The sequence below is a fragment of the Drosophila rhopaloa genome, unplaced genomic scaffold, assembly GCF_018152115.1.
Source record: "Drosophila rhopaloa isolate 14029-0021.01 unplaced genomic scaffold, ASM1815211v1 contig_167, whole genome shotgun sequence".
NCBI lineage: Eukaryota > Metazoa > Arthropoda > Insecta > Diptera > Drosophilidae > Drosophila > Drosophila rhopaloa.
Window position 1 is genome coordinate 7,101,193 of NW_025335047.1, and position 19,255 is coordinate 7,120,447.

At 43.7% G+C, this 19,255-nt stretch overlaps 6 protein-coding genes across 7 annotated transcripts in view; 5 read left to right on the plus strand and 1 right to left on the minus strand.

Moving 5' to 3' along the window:
* The first annotated feature begins 3,110 nt into the window (after positions 1-3,110).
* LOC108045404 (triosephosphate isomerase) lies at positions 3,111-4,680 on the plus strand. Its single transcript, XM_017124720.2, has 3 exons — positions 3,111-3,394; positions 3,572-4,156; positions 4,218-4,680. The coding sequence occupies exons 1-3, from the start codon at positions 3,146-3,148 to the stop codon at positions 4,422-4,424; spliced, it is 1,041 nt and encodes a 346-aa protein (XP_016980209.1). The 5' UTR covers positions 3,111-3,145; the 3' UTR covers positions 4,425-4,680.
* Positions 4,681-5,227: 547 nt separating this feature from the next.
* On the plus strand, positions 5,228-8,403 carry LOC108045443. Its single transcript, XM_017124772.2, has 3 exons — positions 5,228-5,798; positions 5,940-7,223; positions 7,280-8,403. Exons 1-3 carry the CDS (start codon positions 5,371-5,373, stop codon positions 8,328-8,330), a joined length of 2,763 nt encoding a protein of 920 aa, XP_016980261.2. The 5' UTR covers positions 5,228-5,370; the 3' UTR covers positions 8,331-8,403.
* Positions 8,404-8,863: 460 nt separating this feature from the next.
* LOC108045389 lies at positions 8,864-12,334 on the plus strand. The gene is given in 5 exon segments (XM_044458494.1): positions 8,864-9,316; positions 9,318-9,588; positions 9,638-9,800; positions 9,858-10,071; positions 10,122-12,334. Coding segments are annotated over 5 exon segments (3,015 nt in total). The 5' UTR covers positions 8,864-9,019; the 3' UTR covers positions 12,192-12,334.
* A 1,359-nt stretch (positions 12,335-13,693) lies between these two features.
* Positions 13,694-14,618, plus strand: LOC108045398. Its single transcript, XM_017124714.2, has 3 exons — positions 13,694-14,192; positions 14,249-14,390; positions 14,450-14,618. The coding sequence occupies exons 1-3, from the start codon at positions 13,694-13,696 to the stop codon at positions 14,616-14,618; spliced, it is 810 nt and encodes a 269-aa protein (XP_016980203.1).
* An 889-nt stretch (positions 14,619-15,507) lies between these two features.
* On the plus strand, positions 15,508-16,660 carry LOC108045397. The gene is made up of 3 exons (XM_017124713.2): positions 15,508-15,762; positions 15,927-16,233; positions 16,320-16,660. Exons 1-3 carry the CDS (start codon positions 15,508-15,510, stop codon positions 16,658-16,660), a joined length of 903 nt encoding a protein of 300 aa, XP_016980202.1.
* Positions 16,661-16,926: 266 nt separating this feature from the next.
* The window catches only part of LOC108045392 (protein similar), a 73,704-nt gene continuing 71,375 nt past the window's right edge, over positions 16,927-19,255 (minus strand). For both annotated transcript variants that reach the window (XM_017124708.2, XM_017124706.2), the window contains exon 12: positions 16,927-18,559. In XM_017124708.2, the coding sequence (XP_016980197.2) occupies positions 17,942-18,559 (618 nt within the window). In that variant the 3' untranslated portion in view covers positions 16,927-17,941. The remainder of the gene's footprint in view (positions 18,560-19,255) is intronic.

The window sequence follows — 19,255 nt, forward strand, 5'->3', positions numbered from 1 at the left end:
TTGCATACTTTAAAATGTTTGTGGATTGATTCTATAAAAATCTGCCTTCAAACATTTGTTTGTATTTTGGGGTCGATTTTTCGTCATTTTGACAATGTAACCCCTTTCCAAATTTTCGGAAAATGGCCTTGCAGAAAAGTGTCCAAAAGCTGGAGTTCCAGACCCATAACTTTTCTTGCAGACATCCGATTTCAAAATGGCATACTTTACAATGTTTGTGGGTTGATTCTCTAAAAATCTGCGTTCAAACATTTGTTTGTATTTTGGGGTCGATTTTTCGTCATTTTGACAATGTAACCCCTTTCCAAATTTTCGGAAAATGGCCTTGCGGAAAAGTGTCCAAAAACTGCAGTTCCAGACCCATAACTTTTCTTGCAGACATCCGATTTCAGAGTGGCATACTTTAAAATGTTTGTGGATTGATTCTCTAAAAATCTGCGTTCAAACATTTGTATGTATTTTGGGGTCGATTTTTCGTCATTTTGACAATGTAACCCCTTTCCAAATTTTCGGAAAATGGTCTTGCAGAAAAGTGTCCAAAAACTGCAGTTCCAGACCCATAACTTTTCTTACAGACACCCGATTTCAAAGTTGCATACTTTAAAATGTTTGTGGGTTGATTCTCTAAAAATCTGCGTTCAAACATTTGTTTGTATTTTGGGGTCGATTTTTCGTCATTTTGACAATGTAACCCCTTTCCAAATTTTCGGAAAATGGCCTTGCAGAAAAGTGTCCAAAAACTGCAGTTCCAGACTCATAACTTTTCTTACAGACATCCGATTTCAAAGTTGCATACTTTAAAATGTTTGTGGGTTGATTCTCTAAAAATCTGCGTTCAAACATTTGTTTGTATTTTGGGGTCGATTTTTCGTCATTTTGACAATGTAACCCCTTTCCAAATTTTCGGAAAATGGCCTTGCGGAAAAGTGTCCAAAAACTGCAGTTCCAGACTCATAACTTTTCTTACAGACATCCGATTTCAGAGTGGCATACTTTAAAATGTTTGTGGATTGATTCTATAAAAATCGGCCTTCAAACATTTGTTTGTATTTTGGGGTCGATTTTTCGTCATTTTGACAATGTAACCCCTTTCCAAATTTTCGGAAAATGGCCTTGCAGAAAAGTGTCCAAAAACTGCAGTTCCAGACTCATAACTTTTCTTACAGACATCCGATTTCAAAGTTGCATACTTTAAAATGTTTGTGGGTTGATTCTCTAAAAATCTGCGTTCAAACATTTGTTTGTATTTTGGGGTCGATTTTTCGTCATTTTGACAATGTAACCCCTTTCCAAATTTTCGGAAAATGGCCTTGCGGAAAAGTGTCCAAAAACTGCAGTTCCAGACTCATAACTTTTCTTACAGACATCCGATTTCAAAGTGGCATACTTTAAAATGTTTGTGGGTTGATTCTCTAAAAATCTGCGTTCAAACATTTGTTTGTATTTTGGGGTCGATTTTTCGTCATTTTGACAATGTAACCCCTTTCAAAATTTGTCATTGTCATTTTGACAATGTAACCCCTTTCCAAATTTTCGGAAAATGGCCTTGCAGAAAAGTGTCCAAAAACTGCAGTTCCAGACTCATAACTTTTCTTACAGACATCCGATTTCAAAGTTGCATACTTTAAAATGTTTGTGGATTGATTCTATAAAAATCTGCCTTCAAACATTTGTTTGTATTTTGGGGTCGATTTTTCGTCATTTTGACAATGTAACCCCTTTCCAAATTTTCGGAAAATGGCCTTGCAGAAAAGTGTCCAAAAGCTGGAGTTCCAGACTCATAACTTTTCTTACAGACATCCGATTTCAAAGTGGCATACTTTAAAATGTTTGTGGGTTGATTCTCTAAAAATCTGCGTTCAAACATTTGTTTGTACTTTGGGGTCGATTTTTCGTCATTTTGACAATGTAACCCCTTTCCAAATTTTCGGAAAATGGCCTTGCAGAAAAGTGTCCAAAAACTGCAGTTCCAGACTCATAACTTTTCTTACAGACATCCGATTTCAGAGTGGCATACTTTAAAATGTTTAAGGATTGATTCTATAAAAATCTGCGTTCAAACATTTGTTTGTATTTTGGGGTCGATTTTTCGTCATTTTGACAATGTAACCCCTTTCCAAATTTTCGGAAAATGGCCTTGCGGAAAAGTGTCCAAAAACTGCAGTTCCAGACTCATAACTTTTCTTACAGACATCCGATTTCAGAGTGGCATACTTTAAAATGTTTGTGGATTGATTCTATAAAAATCGGCCTTCAAACATTTGTTTGTATTTTGGGGTCGATTTTTCGTCATTTTGACAATGTAACCCCTTTCCAAATTTTCCGAAAATGGCCTTGCAGAAAAGTGTCCAAAAACTGCAGTTCCAGACTCATAACTTTTCTTACAGACATCCGATTTCAGAGTGGCATACTTTAAAATGTTTGTGGATTGATTCTATAAAAATCTGCGTTCAAACATTTGTTTGTATTTTGGGGTCGATTTTTCGTCATTTTGACAATGTAACCCCTTTCCAAATTTTCGGAAAATGGCCTTGCGGAAAAGTGTCCAAAAACTGCAGTTCTAGGCCCATAACTTTTCTTACAGACATCCGATTTCAAAATGGCATACTTTAAAATGATTCTGTGTTAATTCTCTAAAAAATCTGAGTTTAAATCTAGGTTTAAAGTTTTTATATCAATTTTTTATAAATTTGTATGAATTGTATTTGTTTTGTAGTGTTTAGCAATTTTAAAAATACGGTTTTACTTATATAAAACTCGGACGACTATATCACATTGCTGCCATAGAAACGATCTAAAAATGTATACAAAAATCTTTATTGTTATTAATATCAAAATCAAATTTATAGAATAGTAAGTTATTGTAACAGGGAATAAAAACTATATTTTTTGGTGGAAAGATGTGGCTAGACTTATATTTATAAAGCTTTTCCAAAGCTTTTTGGAAGTGACGCCAAAGCAGGTGTACATTTCCAAGCCCCAAGCTCCCCCATCAGTGGGTTCAAATATCTGCTAAGCTGAAACCCGAAATAAATTTGAAAATGCCAGCAAGCCGCTTATATAATGTTAGAATAACTATTTTATTACCTCTGACAAAAACACATATTTGTGGGAGTCCTTTGGAGGCGTTGTAGCCAAAGTAGAGATGCATTCGGCAGTTATTACCAAAGTCTACAGTAACTGTGTCCAGCGCATTTCACCCATAACGCTCCTCCAGCACCACCAGTTCCATCGGAACCACCACCTCATCATGGAACAGAACCAACCCACCGTGGGTGGTGTTACGGCCGAGGTACTAAAAGGCGTCGTTTCGCAAGCTCTTCTGGGCAAATTCACAGCTGTTTTCCCAAAGCTTTTCAAGTGCCAGTGGAAGACTTACGAAGGTCAAAAGAAGGTTAGTACATCAGCAGACGAACTTCGAGGTGGGTGTGTGCCGGTAATTTCTCTCGAAATTAGGCAAAAATGAAAAGGAAAAGTTAACGGCGAGCCTCCATTCATCGAATCTCCCCACTTAAAATTATCAGTTCCAAACACTCAACTAACTTTACTACTTTATCCCTCGACCTCGCAGTTCTACGCCAATTTCAGCACCGACTGTATCGACAACAACAGCAACATGAGCGCCCGAAAATTCTGCGTGGGAGGAAACTGGAAGATGAACGGCGACCAGAAGTCGATCGCTGAGATTGCCAAGACCCTGAGCTCGGCCTCCCTGGACCCCAACACCGAGGTGGTCATCGGCTGCCCGGCCATCTACCTGATGTACGCCCGCAATCTGCTGCCCTGCGAACTGGGACTGGCCGGCCAGAATGCCTACAAGGTGGCCAAGGGCGCCTTCACCGGCGAGATCTCGCCGGCGATGCTGAAGGACATCGGCGCCGACTGGGTGATCCTGGGCCACTCGGAGCGTCGTGCCATTTTCAACGAGTCCGATGCCTTGATCGCCGAGAAGGCCGAGCACGCCCTGGCCGAGGGCCTCAAGGTCATCGCCTGCATTGGTGAGACTCTGGAGGAGCGCGAGGCCGGCAAGACCAACGAGGTGGTGGCCCGCCAGATGTGCGCCTATGCCCAGAAGATCAAGGACTGGAAGAACGTGGTGGTGGCCTACGAGCCCGTCTGGGCCATTGGCACCGGCAAGACCGCCACTCCCGATCAGGTGGGTTTTGACTTTTTGACCTTAATCCCCTGCAGAACTAATATCTAAATCTACTTTGCAGGCCCAGGAAGTCCACGCCTTCCTGCGTCAATGGCTGAGCGACAACATCTCCAAGGAGGTCTCCGCCGCCCTGCGCATCCAGTACGGAGGCTCCGTGACCGCTGCCAATGCCAAGGAGCTGGCCAAGAAGCCCGACATCGATGGCTTCCTGGTGGGAGGTGCCTCCCTGAAGCCCGAGTTCGTGGACATCATCAATGCCCGGCAATAAGCAGTTTGATCTCCAAGCATCCTATCGTTTACAACTGGAGAGCTGCCCGCGGAAAAGGACCTGCAAAAGGACTCGAGACCGCACTTGCATTACGCACACACACACACACCGCGTTGTTGTCATCACCAGAGCAGTTCCAAAATTCATAGTTACCTTGCGAGAAAGCTACACACATCCCTGTTGTTAAACGTATAGTCCATTGTGTAAATCTTAAATTATTCAGGCAATAATTATACGCTACTCATATATACTCATATACCAAACGATTGTTTTATTTTTGCGGGAATTTATTTATAGAGCCAGTGGTTTGGCAACAAGGTGGACAAAGTTTATGCATATATGTGTCACCTCTGTGGACCTTATACTGGGAAACTTATGACTTAATTTTTGATAAGAATACGTAATAGCAAATAATTTTTTTTAGCAAGAGAAGCACATATGTTATTTATTTATATGTAAAAATAATTTTTAAACATATAATAATGAAAAGAAATATATACTATGTTTTTAAAAGTTTGTTTATACTAAAAGCTTTTACTTTTTATCAATATGTTATTAGATAGCTTAAATTGAGATGAGATAAGTAAAAAGTTCTCTTGGTTAGAGTTCATTGCTTATCTGTGCGTTTCTAGATTAGCATGTATGATTTGGCAATTATGAGATTAATAATTTTGCAGTACATTTGTATAAGTTTCTAATGCAGTAAAGGTTAGCTCTTTATGCAAGATTTTTGAACCAAGTGACCTCCGTCAAATTATCAAACTGACAGTCAACTTATACATCGTTTTACTTTCACTATATTTATAATATCCCTTTCTGTACACATCGATTTTATTCAGACTAGAGTTTTATATTTTTAAAAATTTACCCAAGTTTTAGCTAAATCCGTAGACAGTAAAAAAAATTCTTAACTTGATTTTAGCGATATTTTCTTAAATGCAAAACGATGGCTCAGTGCTATGGCTTCGACGTCATTCTGGTGAGCTCCAGTCTGCCGATTCCACGGAAATCGGCCAGTTTTAGCGAAGGTGGAAGGGCCATCTACTCAGTCCGGTTATTCGAGGACTTTGAGGAGTTGTCCATTGAGCGCCTGTTCGTGGATCAGTTTCCAGCGGACGCGTTGGGTAGCTTCACGGCCAGTCCCTGCGATGTGATCGGTTCGCTGACCTCCAGGGGCGTCGGCGTTACTCTCAAGGAGAACGACGAGCTAATAGGATCGGGCACGGGCATGCTGGACTCTTCGATCCTGCGCCAGCTGACTGTTCCCTTCTTCTCGGTAACCCAGAAAATTGCGGTGCAGCTGACCAAGGGCAAGAACACTGTTGGTGAGGTGGAGCTTCTCTTGAAAATCAGTGCCGATTCTCCGGACATCAAGTGAGTAGTTGGCACTAATTGGGGTAACAAAAAAGTTAGAAAATTTAATATACCACCTGTTCGAAATGTAATTAAAACTATTATTATAATTAGAATTGGTTTTCCAATTTAATATTCTTCTAATGTTGTGATCCTTTCCAGCCATGGCCTTGTTCCATTTGGCTGCTACGACGTGTGCAAGCCTGTGGACAATTCGATCAACAAAAAGGACATTATATTCACCCTGGGACGCTCTGGAAAGTGTCCCACGAACACCTGCATCACGGATGAGCGTCTGATGTCGCATGCCGGAGCACCCTTTCTATGTCCTCATATGCCCACCGAGATCGAGGATAACGAAGGTGGTGCGACCACGAGATGTGGCTGCTACTTGTCAGGAATGCAGGTGCCTCCGGATGACAAGGAGGCGAAGAAGAGGGACCGGGCCGCTCTCAAAAAGCTCATTGATGAACTGGGACTGGATCAAATCAAAGTGCCCAATGCGCCGGGATCACATGAGAAGTCCCGACGTTGGCATTGCCAGTGCAGGTCAGCACACTCCACCACGGAGACTTCCTCTTGCGACATCAATGAGTTCGAGGCGGAGAAGCCCCCCAGAAAAAGGAAGGCGTTATCCTTGACCGCCTCCCGGGAGCAACAGGCTCGTCGCAGGATTATGGGCTCGTGTCCCGTGAAAGAACCTGAACTAATAAATCAGGCCTATAAGCCACCGAATCTCTGCCAGCTCTGTCAATCGGACATCAGTTGGCTGCCCAAGATCTCCGCTTGTCCTTACTGCGGCTACAAAACTTTCGAGGATATACATCCAAGCGAGGAGCCCTATGATCTCACGGCAACAGCTCAGCAACTGCTAAGGGATTCGCTGCGCAAGGATACCTGTGAACTGGGCTCCTCCGACTCTTCAGAGGATGATAAGGCAATGGGCGACAAGCTCAAGAAACACAGGATGAGCGATGATCCCAATGTGGCCAGACAGTGTACCTGCTTGGACGGAAAACCCTGCACCCGCTGTCGCATCCGCAAACTCTGCGAGAACTTCTTCAAGGATAATGAGTGCAAGGTGGAGCCAATCGCTTTGCCACAGGCTCAAACGGAACGTGTATCTGTGACCAAGTCCTTGCCGGAAGAAAATCAGGTCAGGAAGAGCAACTCGGATATCTCTCAACGACGGACTCAACTGATCTCCATCTTCACGGAGATGCGCAACATGTATGGGAAGAAGAAGGGTGCCGATGAGGCGGATGCAGTGGCCCAGGAGCTGCGCAAGGAATGTGATGCAGTCTGCCGGAACACCAAGACCGCCAAGGCCCGCAGAAAGGCCAGGAAGTCACTGCAGAAGGCCCTAAACGAGATTGACAAGGCCTATCCCAAGCCACCCAAAATACGGGCTAAAAAGAAGCCCGTTCACCACAAGAAGTCCAGATGGTGAGTGGATTTATCCTTTATATTGAATCAGAAGATTTAACCCTGCTCATCCACAGCTACACCTTTCTGAATCTAAAGAAGCAGGAAAAGGATGCCCGTATAGGCCACCTCGATTGCATTTCGGACAGCAAATACACGGGCTATTGTAAAATTCCCTGTCACATGGGTTGGATGTGGACCAAGGGTGAAATGGCGCGGTATAAGTCCTGGCGTCCGGGAGCCATTGCAAGACCCATTCGCCAGATGATGAGGTACTTCTTAAAAGACTACCCAGTGGACAATCTTTGCTTGTCGCGATACCACTACCTACGCCGTCGCAAGTGCCACAAGAACAAGGAGGAAGAGCCGTTGGTGCAGCATCCCACACTGCACATAAGTCGTAGCGGTGATGAGTACATAATCACACTGCGTCCTTTGAAGGACCCCAAGTCCCTGGCCACCAGTGCCAATCCCTATGCGGACATGAAACCTGTGGTCTTCCGCATCACCAAGGATCCCATGGCCGCAGGACTGCGCCAGATGAGGGTGGCTCTGCAGGACAAGGGATTCGCACCGTGCACTTGTCGTCGTCCGGTGGCTAGTTGCTTCTGCCGCAGTCACAACGACAAGAAGCGCATCCAGTACGAGTTGGAGAGCCTTTGTCGCCAGCGGGGATGGCCAAACAACTCAGATTCCTTTGTGTACTCCCCGAATAGCGATGACGATGACAGTGATCGGGAGTACGAGTTTGGGGTCACTCCACCAGCAGGCGTTATAAAACCGGAGCGCAGAAGGAAACCGGACCTGGCGCATGTGGAGACCCAGTATGTGGACCACGACTGGGCCGCACCCACCATGTATCCCCATCCGGCCAACATGCTGGTCCAGTACGGCGCCTGTGTGGTGGGCGAGCGCAAGAAGAAATTCCCCTGGCTCTACGGAAAGGGTAACATCCATGCCGATCCCCCCAAGCCCCGAATGAAGAATCCCCCGAAGAAGAAGCCGCGCAAGAAGCTGCCATTCCGAAATGTTGGCGGCTACGATGACCCGAGTCGCTTTAATGATCCCACTCCGCTTAACAGACCTTGGCATCAATCGAACTCCCCGGGTCGCATGCAAATGTATTGATTTTCAGACGAACCACTTTTAAATCTCTAAATGAATGACCGTTTAGGCTTTCAAAATAAAGCTTGTAAAATTATTTTTATTTTTATTGTTAGATGCTTGATTAGGGCACTATTTTGTAGAGGCTTAGCAGTTTCTGTGGGTCCAGAAGTTATGACCAAACTAAATTAGTGAAAAACCTATCAGATTATAATGTAATTTCAAAGGCAAGACACTTATTATTTGGGATTAAATAGATCAAGTAATCGCCCGCAGAAATGCATGATTGACTTACTTTACAAAGCTATATTTTATGAATTTTGTAAGATATTTGGTAAAACAATTGAAGTGTAGGCATGCACAAAAGAAATCTTACTTCAATCTATAAATATTTTAGCTAATCCTCTTAATTAATAATGCTTAAAAGCGTCTGTAAATAAAATCTATAAACCTATTTTGGATGTTAATTCAAGAGAGATAAAAATGACTCAGGATGCCATGAATTTTGCCTTGCTTAAACTTCCCGATCTGATATGACAACCCAACTCATTCTCTATTGATAGTTCAGGTCGATCGCTTCAGGCTCAAGTCCTATTTAAGTTGTATAATTTTATGTGAATTTTCGTGCATTCCTCGTGAGCTTTTTTAAATTATTTGTGCAAGGAAATTTTTAAGCTCGTGGACGACCCGGGTTCGATAAACCTCCGTACAGAATGGCGACCTTAGACTGCAGGCCGGCGCAGGCAGAAAAGAAGGAGGTGAAGCCGGTGGAGGAGCTGATGGACTGGGACAACTACTACAAGCACCGCGGGATGATCAGCACCCGCTTGGCCAGTTGCAAGACGGACTACATGCACTGCTCCACCTATCAGGACAAGGGCAAGAACCAGGAAAAGGACCCCAAGGACAAGAAGGACAAGAAAAAGAACTCGTGCTGCTGCTCCTCGTGTCCAGTAAAAAACCGGGAGCAGGACTACGAGCCCCGGTGTCCAGCTCCTGGTCAGAAGGGCAAAGCCCAACAGGGCTTATATGCGCTGCTTCGCCGCCAAATTGATTGTCCAGAGACTCGACATGCCCGGCCGGGATTTCGAGTGCCGCGATAAGTTGCAAATCAAGGCCAATGTGTGTCGGGGATGCAAGATTTGTCTGGACGACAGTCGCATCAACGTCAACTGTCTGCCCCTCAATCCGGACAAGACCTTCCAAATGGAACCCGAGTGTTTGCAGAGGCAACTGGCCGAGGGCATCCCCATTTCCGTGATCTATTTGCGCAAGGAGATCGGTGAGTGGTCGCAGGACCTGCTATAATTGGACTAATCCCTGACTTCCAGCACGCGGCTGCTACTTTCCACCTGCGGCGGTGGTCAACCGCATGATCAACGAGTTCTCCGAGATCGTGCACGATGCCAATATAGAGCTGACCTGCAAGGGCTGCACCGTTGGCCTGGTCAGCATCCGCTTTGCGATGCAGATGCGCTGCCAGATCCTGAAAGAGTAAGTAACGCCACCAAGGACCTGATCCTGATTGCGATAGCACCTGAACTTCAATAGAGTTGCGGACGGACGTTTGGCGGGCGGCCAGGAGCGGGGATGTTGTTCCAAGGACATGAATGTGAATCCGCAGGACGTCTCCTATATGTCGGGTGGCAACCAGTCCTCCTCTTCCATTGATCCCTGTGCGGGCTTTATGCCCAGCGACATGGATGTGCCTTCGGAGGTGCCCTCTTGCAGCGAAGACAAATGCCAGGATTTCGCTGGATGTCAGGTGGGTAAACTAAATGTAACCCCAGATTATTTCTAAATTTACTCGCTTAGGAATCCCCTCCTCGGCTGGTGGACATGGCCGGACCCTATCCCGTCTACACCTGTCCCAATGTGGACGACGGTTGTTTGACCTTTGAACCTCCAGCGGCACCTGCCGCACAGTTCTCCCCCTGCCAAAAAAACATTCTGGGCGAGGGGAACACCAACCGGCTGTGCCAACAGCTTTCCTCCCCGAAACTCCGGCAGATGCACATCAGCAATACCCGATCCTGTGTCCTTTGCGGCGAGGACGTATCCTGGCTGCCCAAAGTGGCCGCCTGTCCTTGCTGTGGCTACAAACCTGTGCCGGAGTTCAAGGAGCGGACCTACGACGAGGAAGCCACTGCGCAACAGATCCTGCTGGACCACTTGGATAATCCTGTGGAGGATCTCAGCTTTGACCTGGGATCGGTGGAGGGATGCTCGGCGGATGGGGAGCATGGGGAGCCAGGACGCACCTCGGAGGCCTTTGAAGCGATAGTGCGGGACTACCAGCTCCTGCGGCGCAGCATTCGCGAATCCTCCACGACCAAGGCCGCCCAGTCGGCCACCAAGAAACCAGCAGATCAAGAGGGCGAAACAAAGCCTCAAGATTTGGCCAAGGTTTTCGCAGAGCTGAGAGATCTCTTCCACGTTAAAACTCCCGATGAACACCAGAAGATCCAGGACATTTGCACGGAGGCCTGTAACCTGGCCAAGGCGCAGAAGAAGAGTCGTTCGGAAAGGAAGAAGGGAGGTAAAGCCAATACCACTGATAACGCATGTGATGTCGCGAAACCAAAGAAGCGTCGCCCAAAGAGCAAGCGTCCCTTCAAGTCCAGGTACTACTCCATGTATTGCCCTCGGGTGAGGCCCAAGGTCACATTGGATTGCACAGACAATAAGGTGCCCAGCCACATGGGCTGGCTGTGGACTGCCCATCCACTGGCATCCAAACCCGGCTGGAGACCCGGTGCCATCCGCCGCTCCATTCGCGGCCTGATGCGCTACTTCCTCAAGGACTTTCCCGTGGACAGCGTGCCCGTATCGAAGTACATGTCGTTCTACAAACACAAGAAGTCGCCAGAGTCTCCGCCAGGTGAGAAGCCGCAGGATTTGATGCAAGTGCCCACGCTGCACATAGAAAAGAAGAACGATGTGTACACCATCACCCTGCGTCCTTTAAAGGATGCCAAGACGCTCTCACGCTCGGCCAATCCCTACGTGAACATGAAACCCATGCAGTTCAGGATCGTGAAGAATCCGCTGCTGAAGGAACTGCGCGACTTGAAGCGCTGTCTCAAGGGAATGGGTTTCAGCAAGTGCAAGTGCCACAAGCCCCTGATGACGTGCTTCTGCCGCAGTTTCGTGGACAAGAAGAGGCTGTTGTACCATGTCCGGAAGGAGTGTGAGCGTCGGAAGATAGAGTCCTGCGAGAATGAACTGGTGCTGACCGACACCTCCGACAGCGAGGCGGAGTTTGACTTCGGGGTCACACCACCGGCGGGCTTGATGCATCCGGAGCGACTGAAGACCACCCATGTGACGAACACCGCAGTGCAGTACGACGAGAGTGACTGGGTGAATCCCAGCCTGTATCCCCACATGCCCGATGCCACAGTTCAGTACGAGAGCTGTGTGATGGGCGAGCGGCAGAAGCCGTTTAACTGGATCTACGGCAAGGGCGTCATCCAGGAGGAGCCCAAGCCGCCCAAGATGAGGAATATTCCCAAGAAGCAGAAGAAGAAGAAGCCGGTGCCGGGTCGCGTGGCTGGAGGATTTGCGGGGCAGGAATTCCAGGATTCCTCCATTTACAGCCGAGTCAACAATAACTCGGTTCAAACCCAAACTCGCACGCAAACTATCGGGCCTATTCACAATCTTCCAAATTACTCTACGGACTCGAAACTGCCGCTGACTGGCCAACACATGAGGCTTCTGGATCAAGCGGCGTATCCACCCACTGCTCCGCAAAGGAAGGAACCTTGGTCCTGGGAAATGACCAAGGAAAAGCAGCGTCAAAGGGTCAAACGAAGGACGAAAAAGCTGGTGCGATTCGATCCTACCATCGGTGCTCACTCCTCAGATAATTATATCGCTTAGTTTCGTTTAACCGGGTCGCTTTTACTTTATCCACATCCCCCAATAACCCCCTTTCAACATACGATTTTAGCCAACCCACCAATGTTCCGATAACACTCAACCGCGTAAAATTGTAAGTTTTAATAAACAGGAAAATTGCAAAACAATCTTTTTTTACTAATGGATAGGTTTTAAAGTAGAGATTTAATGGTGTATTTTTAAGTTAGGGGTGAAATTGAATTGGTTATCAATAAAACAAACGATCTACTTAATTTCATAGTAGTATTTAAGTCTCATCCATTTCTTATTTAAATTACATACATCACAGAGTAATAGTTGGTTTCATTCCTAAAATAACACTTAATTAAAACCGCTAAAAATTACATACTTGAAGTTATTACTTGAGATTGTTTTTTTTTATCTGGCCTTAACCTACCTGGTTTCTAACCCATACTTAATACTCCACAGATCATATCTCTGCTATAATTTTATAAATCTGTTTATTTAACCCTTGCATTCATTGTTTGCTAGTAAATGCCCCATTGAGGTGGTTAATCCAATGCTGCTTTGTTTATCTAACCTTAACACGCTTACACATTTTTACCACCTAAAATTGCGGGAGCAATGAGGAACCAAAGAAGTCTCAAGTAATTCCCATGGAGCACTTGCTCAATCCAGATTTGTTTACCTAACCTTTGTGACACTGCTGGTGACATAACTAAAGCCCACAAGCGAGTACACTTCGCGGAATATGCAGATTTTCCGGTCCATAGTTGCCCACAAATGTCTTTCTAATAAGTTGAGTTTACCAGTGAATTCCACTGCACAGAGACAAATTCAGGTGTAGTTTAGGGAAACAAACTGAATAACTGAATATTCATATATTTAAATATTACTACTAATTAACTTCAACATTTAAGGGAGTTAATTTTGTAATATACGTTTTTAAACCATGTTATGATTATTCACTTTAATAGAAATAGAATTCAGATAGAATTAGAATTCAGCTTATATTGTTTAAGCCTTACCTTTAAAAAGAATTAGAATTCAGCTCATATTAATTTAGCCTTACCTTTTAAGAAGGTATTTATTAAAGATTTTTTGTATAGGTGGATCATAAAAAGCAATGTTTCTATCTTGATATGAAGTATAAAAATAAAATCGTTTTTCGACGTGTGGCTTTCGTCGCGGACTGTTGCTCTATCAAAAGCACCATCTTCTCCCATTTAAATTTGTTGAATCACTTCTTTAAGTTTGCACGTTTTCTTTTCTTATCCTTTGCGAATCAGTTATCGTTATTCAATCAATCGTTGGCCATCTGTCATTGCGAATCTTTTAACTCGCAGCTCACAAAGCGTTAAAGTCGCGCCTCCGTCTTACGCCTTAGTTTTCCGACTAACTGAATATCATATCTTGATTGCCGGAACGAGGGGCATGTAATTCTCCAACTTCGTGGAGCTTACAAAGCGTGCCCCAAGTTTTGGAGTGTCGATCAGACGAATTCCAACCGCTGGGGCGACAACATGTGGTTGGTGCGGATCATCCATTTGCTGGGTATAATGGCCCTCTTTCCACTATTGGGTTACTTTGGAGAAAGTGTTGATGGGAGTGATCTCAGCTACGGTGATTATTACGGCAATGCCAGTGCCAGAATGCTGCGATTCCGCGATTTCGAGCCTCGTCAGCAAAGTGGGAGAATGGATCTAAGTTTGGAGGAAAGGGAAAATCCAGGATTAGAACGCGAGGGTCGTGGCTTCCATTTCCATGCCAGCGGCGAGGATGTCAGTGTCGAACTGGAGTTCATTGTTCCGTTCCTTAAAGTTCCTGTGCAAAGGAGCATGAATCTGGCCCGTGATGCTATTCAGAACATCTTAAATTTGCGAACCGGAGCGATCATAAACACAGCAGTTGTGGTGGCTGCAGGAACGGTGATTGCAGCAGTAGTACGATTACTTATAGCCCCTCTAGTAATCACCTCTATTGGCAATGGATATGGCTACAAGTCGGATTCAGATAGAGGCAGTAAGTAGATGGAAAATAAATCTAAATGTTAATCTAACATATGCATTTGCTTTTAGTGCGACGACTAACTGATGTGGTGGAATCACAATTGGAGGAGCACAACATTGACATGTCCGTTTGCGTTCAGAGAATTATCTGCCAGTACTTGCAGAGGAATCTTTCTTCAGGATATGCCAGGGCTCTAAATGTTTTAGCTAGGTAAACAAAGAAAACAAGAAATGTTTAAAAACCAAATTTATAATGTAATTCCTTTCCAGTTCACCCTGGCTTCAATCGTTTGCTGATGGAACTGCAGTATTCCATGCCATCCAATCCGCTAGGAGCAGTCGCAGTTGTACTCACACATATCACAGCTGTCGATGGCCCAATCACTTCAACTGGAAGTCTGGAGACTTACCACAAGTTCTTAAGTTCTTTAATGGATAACTACCATGATAATTACTATAAATACGATTAAAGTTACTTATTTATTTGTTTATAGCTATAGAAAAGAACTTAAAATATTGAGATTAAATCTAAAACATAAAATATTTGTTTAATTATAATAGTTATAAGGACAAAAATCTTGAATAAAAAGAATTATAAAAACATTACACCTTTTTTTACCTCCAACGAATGTTTTGTTATGTAATGGAAATGCCGGGAAATTGGACTAATTTCTACCACTTCTCTGCCAATTAGAGAAGGTAGCCATAGCCATCTTCCCCTTTCATCTGGCCCGGCATTTCCTATGGCTAATCGTTTTCGCACCTCCGTGCTGGTTATGTCACACTCCCCACTTTGTTGCATTTTGTGTTCAAGACACGAGTGGGAACTGGAGTCACAGTCAAAAATTATAGCAACCAGGAGGCAGCCAAGCGGTAACCACACGGAAAAAAACTTTGAAAGCTATAATTAGAAAACATTCCATACCTTACCATAAAGTACTTAACTCCTATCTTTTGGAAAGTATTGATCAAAAAGTAATAAATGGCACTATCCCATCAATACTTTAGATCTTATAATAAACAAATTTTCCAAAAATTGGAAACAAAAAATAGGAGAATATATTTGAAAATAAATATGTATACTAAATAATTTTATTAGAAAGGTTGGTGTGGCAGAAATATTAATGAAATATTATTATTAACAAACATATAATATATTACCCTTTTAAATAACCTTTTCACAGAAAGTTTATAATTTTGCTCAGTGCATAGGTAAGTCATCGAGGCAGATCGGCGGTGGTGGCTTTAAAGTTTGTTGGTGACACCGTCTGGGAAATTGATTCAAATGTTCGGCAACCACCCACCCAGTCGGATCTACCAGCGGAAAGATGAAGCTATTGTACCTGACCTGCGCTCTCCTGGCCAGCTGTGCCGTTATTTGGGCCGCTAGTGGTGAGGAGGATCAGAGGGAGGAGCAAGGATCTGTGAAGCTTCCCAAGCAGCACAGCTCGAAAAGCAATCCAGGCCATGGATTTAAGCTTATATCCTTCGATGCAGTGGGCAAACACATCGCCCTGGGCTTGGATTACCTGGTGCCCTTTCTGGAGGTTCCTGTCAAAAGAAAGCGAAACGCTCCACCAAAGGTAGGTTTTTACTGCTCCTACTTCTTCGCTGCAAAAAAACAGTATATTTTTAATAGTTAGTTGAGTTTAAATAATGTATGATATGAATTGATTTTTGTTTCGATTACAATTTAAATACCTTTTTAATTATGTACTTATTTACCTTAATTTGTCTTCGTTCTTAGGCACTGGTTATAGTAAATACTGCTGCAGTCGTCAGCTGTGGACTCGTGGTTGCAGGCGGAGTCCTTGTGGGACACCTGATCCGGAGCTTAGGATTGGAGGCCATCACAGCAGATGAAAATCGTCCCATATTCGGAAATTCTTCTACACTTAAACCAAAGTCTTCGGAGGAGGATGTGTGGTCCTCCACACCAGCACCTAATGCAACCAATGCCACCTCCAGAGCACTTTACGATGATAACTTGAGTTTTCCTGGAATTTTTGACAACTTTAAGCTGATCTACCGAAACGAAACTGGAGATCGCGTGGGTATGTTCGGAAAATATTAAGGATTTAATATGAATTTATGTTTATAATTACCTTTATATCCGTGTAATCCACCATTCTTCTCTTAGCAACTAGTCTTCCCAATATTTTGAGCGTCGTTGAGCGAACGTTTCTCAAGAACGACGTGGATCTATCCGTCTGCCTGCTAAAATCCATTTGCACTTTAACTCACAGCGCAGGACAAAAAGTGATGAAGGGTGAGGCCACGGACATGGAACACCTACTGGATGGAGCCACCAAGTGGTCCTGGCTGATGGCGTGGCTAGAGCAATCCGCTTTTCGCGAGGCCATCGAAGCGGGGAAAGTAACTTCGACCAATCACTGCACGATCAAATATCCAGAATGCAAATGGACGACGCCTGAACAACAAATCCTAGAGCTATTGCGCAATAATGTGCAGTTTAAATAGGCTGTTATTTATTGTATAATAGTGCTCAAAAACTAAACTACTATTTTTAATAAATTTCATAGACTTCTACATTTTATTTTCACACATGTTCCAAAATTATACATGTGTTTTACATTTTGAATATGACGTGTCCATGGGTTGTGTCTTTGATAAAAAGTTGTGGCGAATTTATTTTCAACGGCGAATTCGGTTTACTATTAGATAACTTACCCAAAATGCTGAAAACATGAACCAATTTCCTCCCCAATGAAAAAGTTAAGCACAGATTTTCTGCATGCAACTTTCATCGAAATGAATTCTATATTTATTTTGCCAATTAATATTAAAACAAGTTTAAAAACACTGAACATTGATTCAATTTGGATTAGAGCAAGCAAACAGTATTGTATGATGCGCCTTAAACAGAATTAAAACTAATTTACATAAAGAATCGGTAATCATGGGATAATTGAAATCGAGATATAACTGAAAATGATTGACACAACGTTAATTTATAGAAATGCACAAAGTATAGCCTGAAGTTAAGATCAACTGAATTGGGTAGATATTTACTTAGTTGAAATAATTATAGTTAATATATTATAATTCCTACAAACTTTCATTGTAGCCTTTGAAAACATTGAAATTAATGACTTAAACTAAAAATTACATTATTGTATATTTTTTTTGCGTTTTTTTTTTTATTTTTTCTCTTTTATTGTAAAACATGTTTAAAAACTTTTTTTTTCGTCACAGCTTCTTCGCTTGAAAGTCATAAAACAGAATACAACCTTCACCAAAAAACTTGTTTGAGCCTTCTAGCAAAAAACTATGAACATTTTTTTAAGATATTTTTTTTTGTATTTAAAAAGTTTATCGTTTTATTGTTATTTATCGACTGGTACTCCTTTTACTCTGCTAAATTGCTCCTCATCCTTTTGTTGTGTAAACGGTTTGCATATAGAAAATCATTAAGACTAAATTACATACGTGTATATTCTTCTGTTCTAGGCAGTTAACATGGCTACAAAACTATTCAAGTGTGATTAACCCTTCCTGTTTGTAAATGTGTCGGTTAGCTTGGGGTCAGGGGTCAAGAGGTCGGTCGGGGGGTTGGCGTGTGGGTGGGTGGGGAAAGGCGAAAGGGGTTTGTCAAGATGGTTGTGCGGGATCCTACGCAAGGCTCAAAATCAATCTTTTGGTTAGCTTCCTCATCGATGCTCAGTTTAATTTCAATGTTTTCTCCTCATAAGCACGAAAAAATGCGCTCTTACAAATGCAATGCATGCAAAGGTATCCATTCTAGGCGATTTCTGACCAACCCAGGACCTGCTCCAACTGGTTCTCGCTGAACTCGAAGCCACCCTCGCCCATGATGTAGTCATCGTTGCACAGGTCCATCATCGCCGGCGTGTGCAGCAAGGGATTGCTGCTGTCCAGGAAGGAAATGGAGGTCTTCCGGCTACTGGGGGCGTTACATCCCTCGAGCTCATCTTCCACCGATTGCTGGATCACTGGAGTCACCACATCTAGTGCTGGTGCAGTTTCTGCCTGCTCACTGATGGTGGTAGTTAAGGGCATCCTCTTGCGTGGTGACCCCGATGCCCCATCCACCAGGCTGTTCTCATCGATGCCACTGTCGCTGGAGGCATCCGTATCGCAAGCCGTCAAGCCCGGAGGCACTGAATCATCCAGGGAGACCACTGACACGGCGTCACAATCACCTCCTCCAGCATCTGAGCCTCCAAAGACCGGAGACAGCTGGAAGTTGGTGCCGCTGATCAGCGGATTGTGGTGAAAGTCCCGCAGCACCGCCGTCGTGGAGGTGTGGCAATGCAGGGGCAATCCATATTTGCCCAGAGGAACTGACTGGCCCAGGGAGTTGTCATCATCGATCATCATTGGTTCGGTTTCGCTATCCTGTTTTATGGGGCAGAAAAAGGGAAAGAAAATAAAACAATAAATTAGTAAAGGGTTTTTTCCATTGATATACAAAAAAAAAATGCAGAAAGAAACTCAATAACACAGAAATTTAAGTTTAATTTTTGTTTATGGTTTTCTGAAAATAGAATTCATAATTAAAATGTAATGGCTTTTATTTAACTTGAGTTTCTTTCTGTGTAGAAGCACTCCACAGCTGAAAAGGTTTTCTCTTAATTACACAAGGATTCGTTATTACAAATTTGTTGTGGTAAATGGATCGATTTTCTTAATTGCCCTACTTAATCTTAACTTATTGGTATTCATAACTAATAGCTTACAATTGAAATTACAATTATTACTTAAGTACCGCAATCTGTGCGTAAATTAATTTAAATTAACCGATTTGCAGCCAAATTACTCCCCGAATCCCCCAAGCAACCAACTCCCTGGAGAACGTAACTTTTGACTGAGTTTCATGCCTATTCCTATGCAAATGCCGGCTATTAACTCGATGAGACCTGTAGGGAGGAGGTTTTGATACCTTGACAGTTAAACGAAAATCGAGCGGAAAAACAGGGCTAAGTCGGAGTCATGAAGATGTTTAAAGTCACTCGCTCAAACAGGCTCAAGCCCTAGTCCCTGCGGAAAAGCCCTCGGAAAAACGGGCAACAGCGGGAAGCTCTCAGCCAGAGA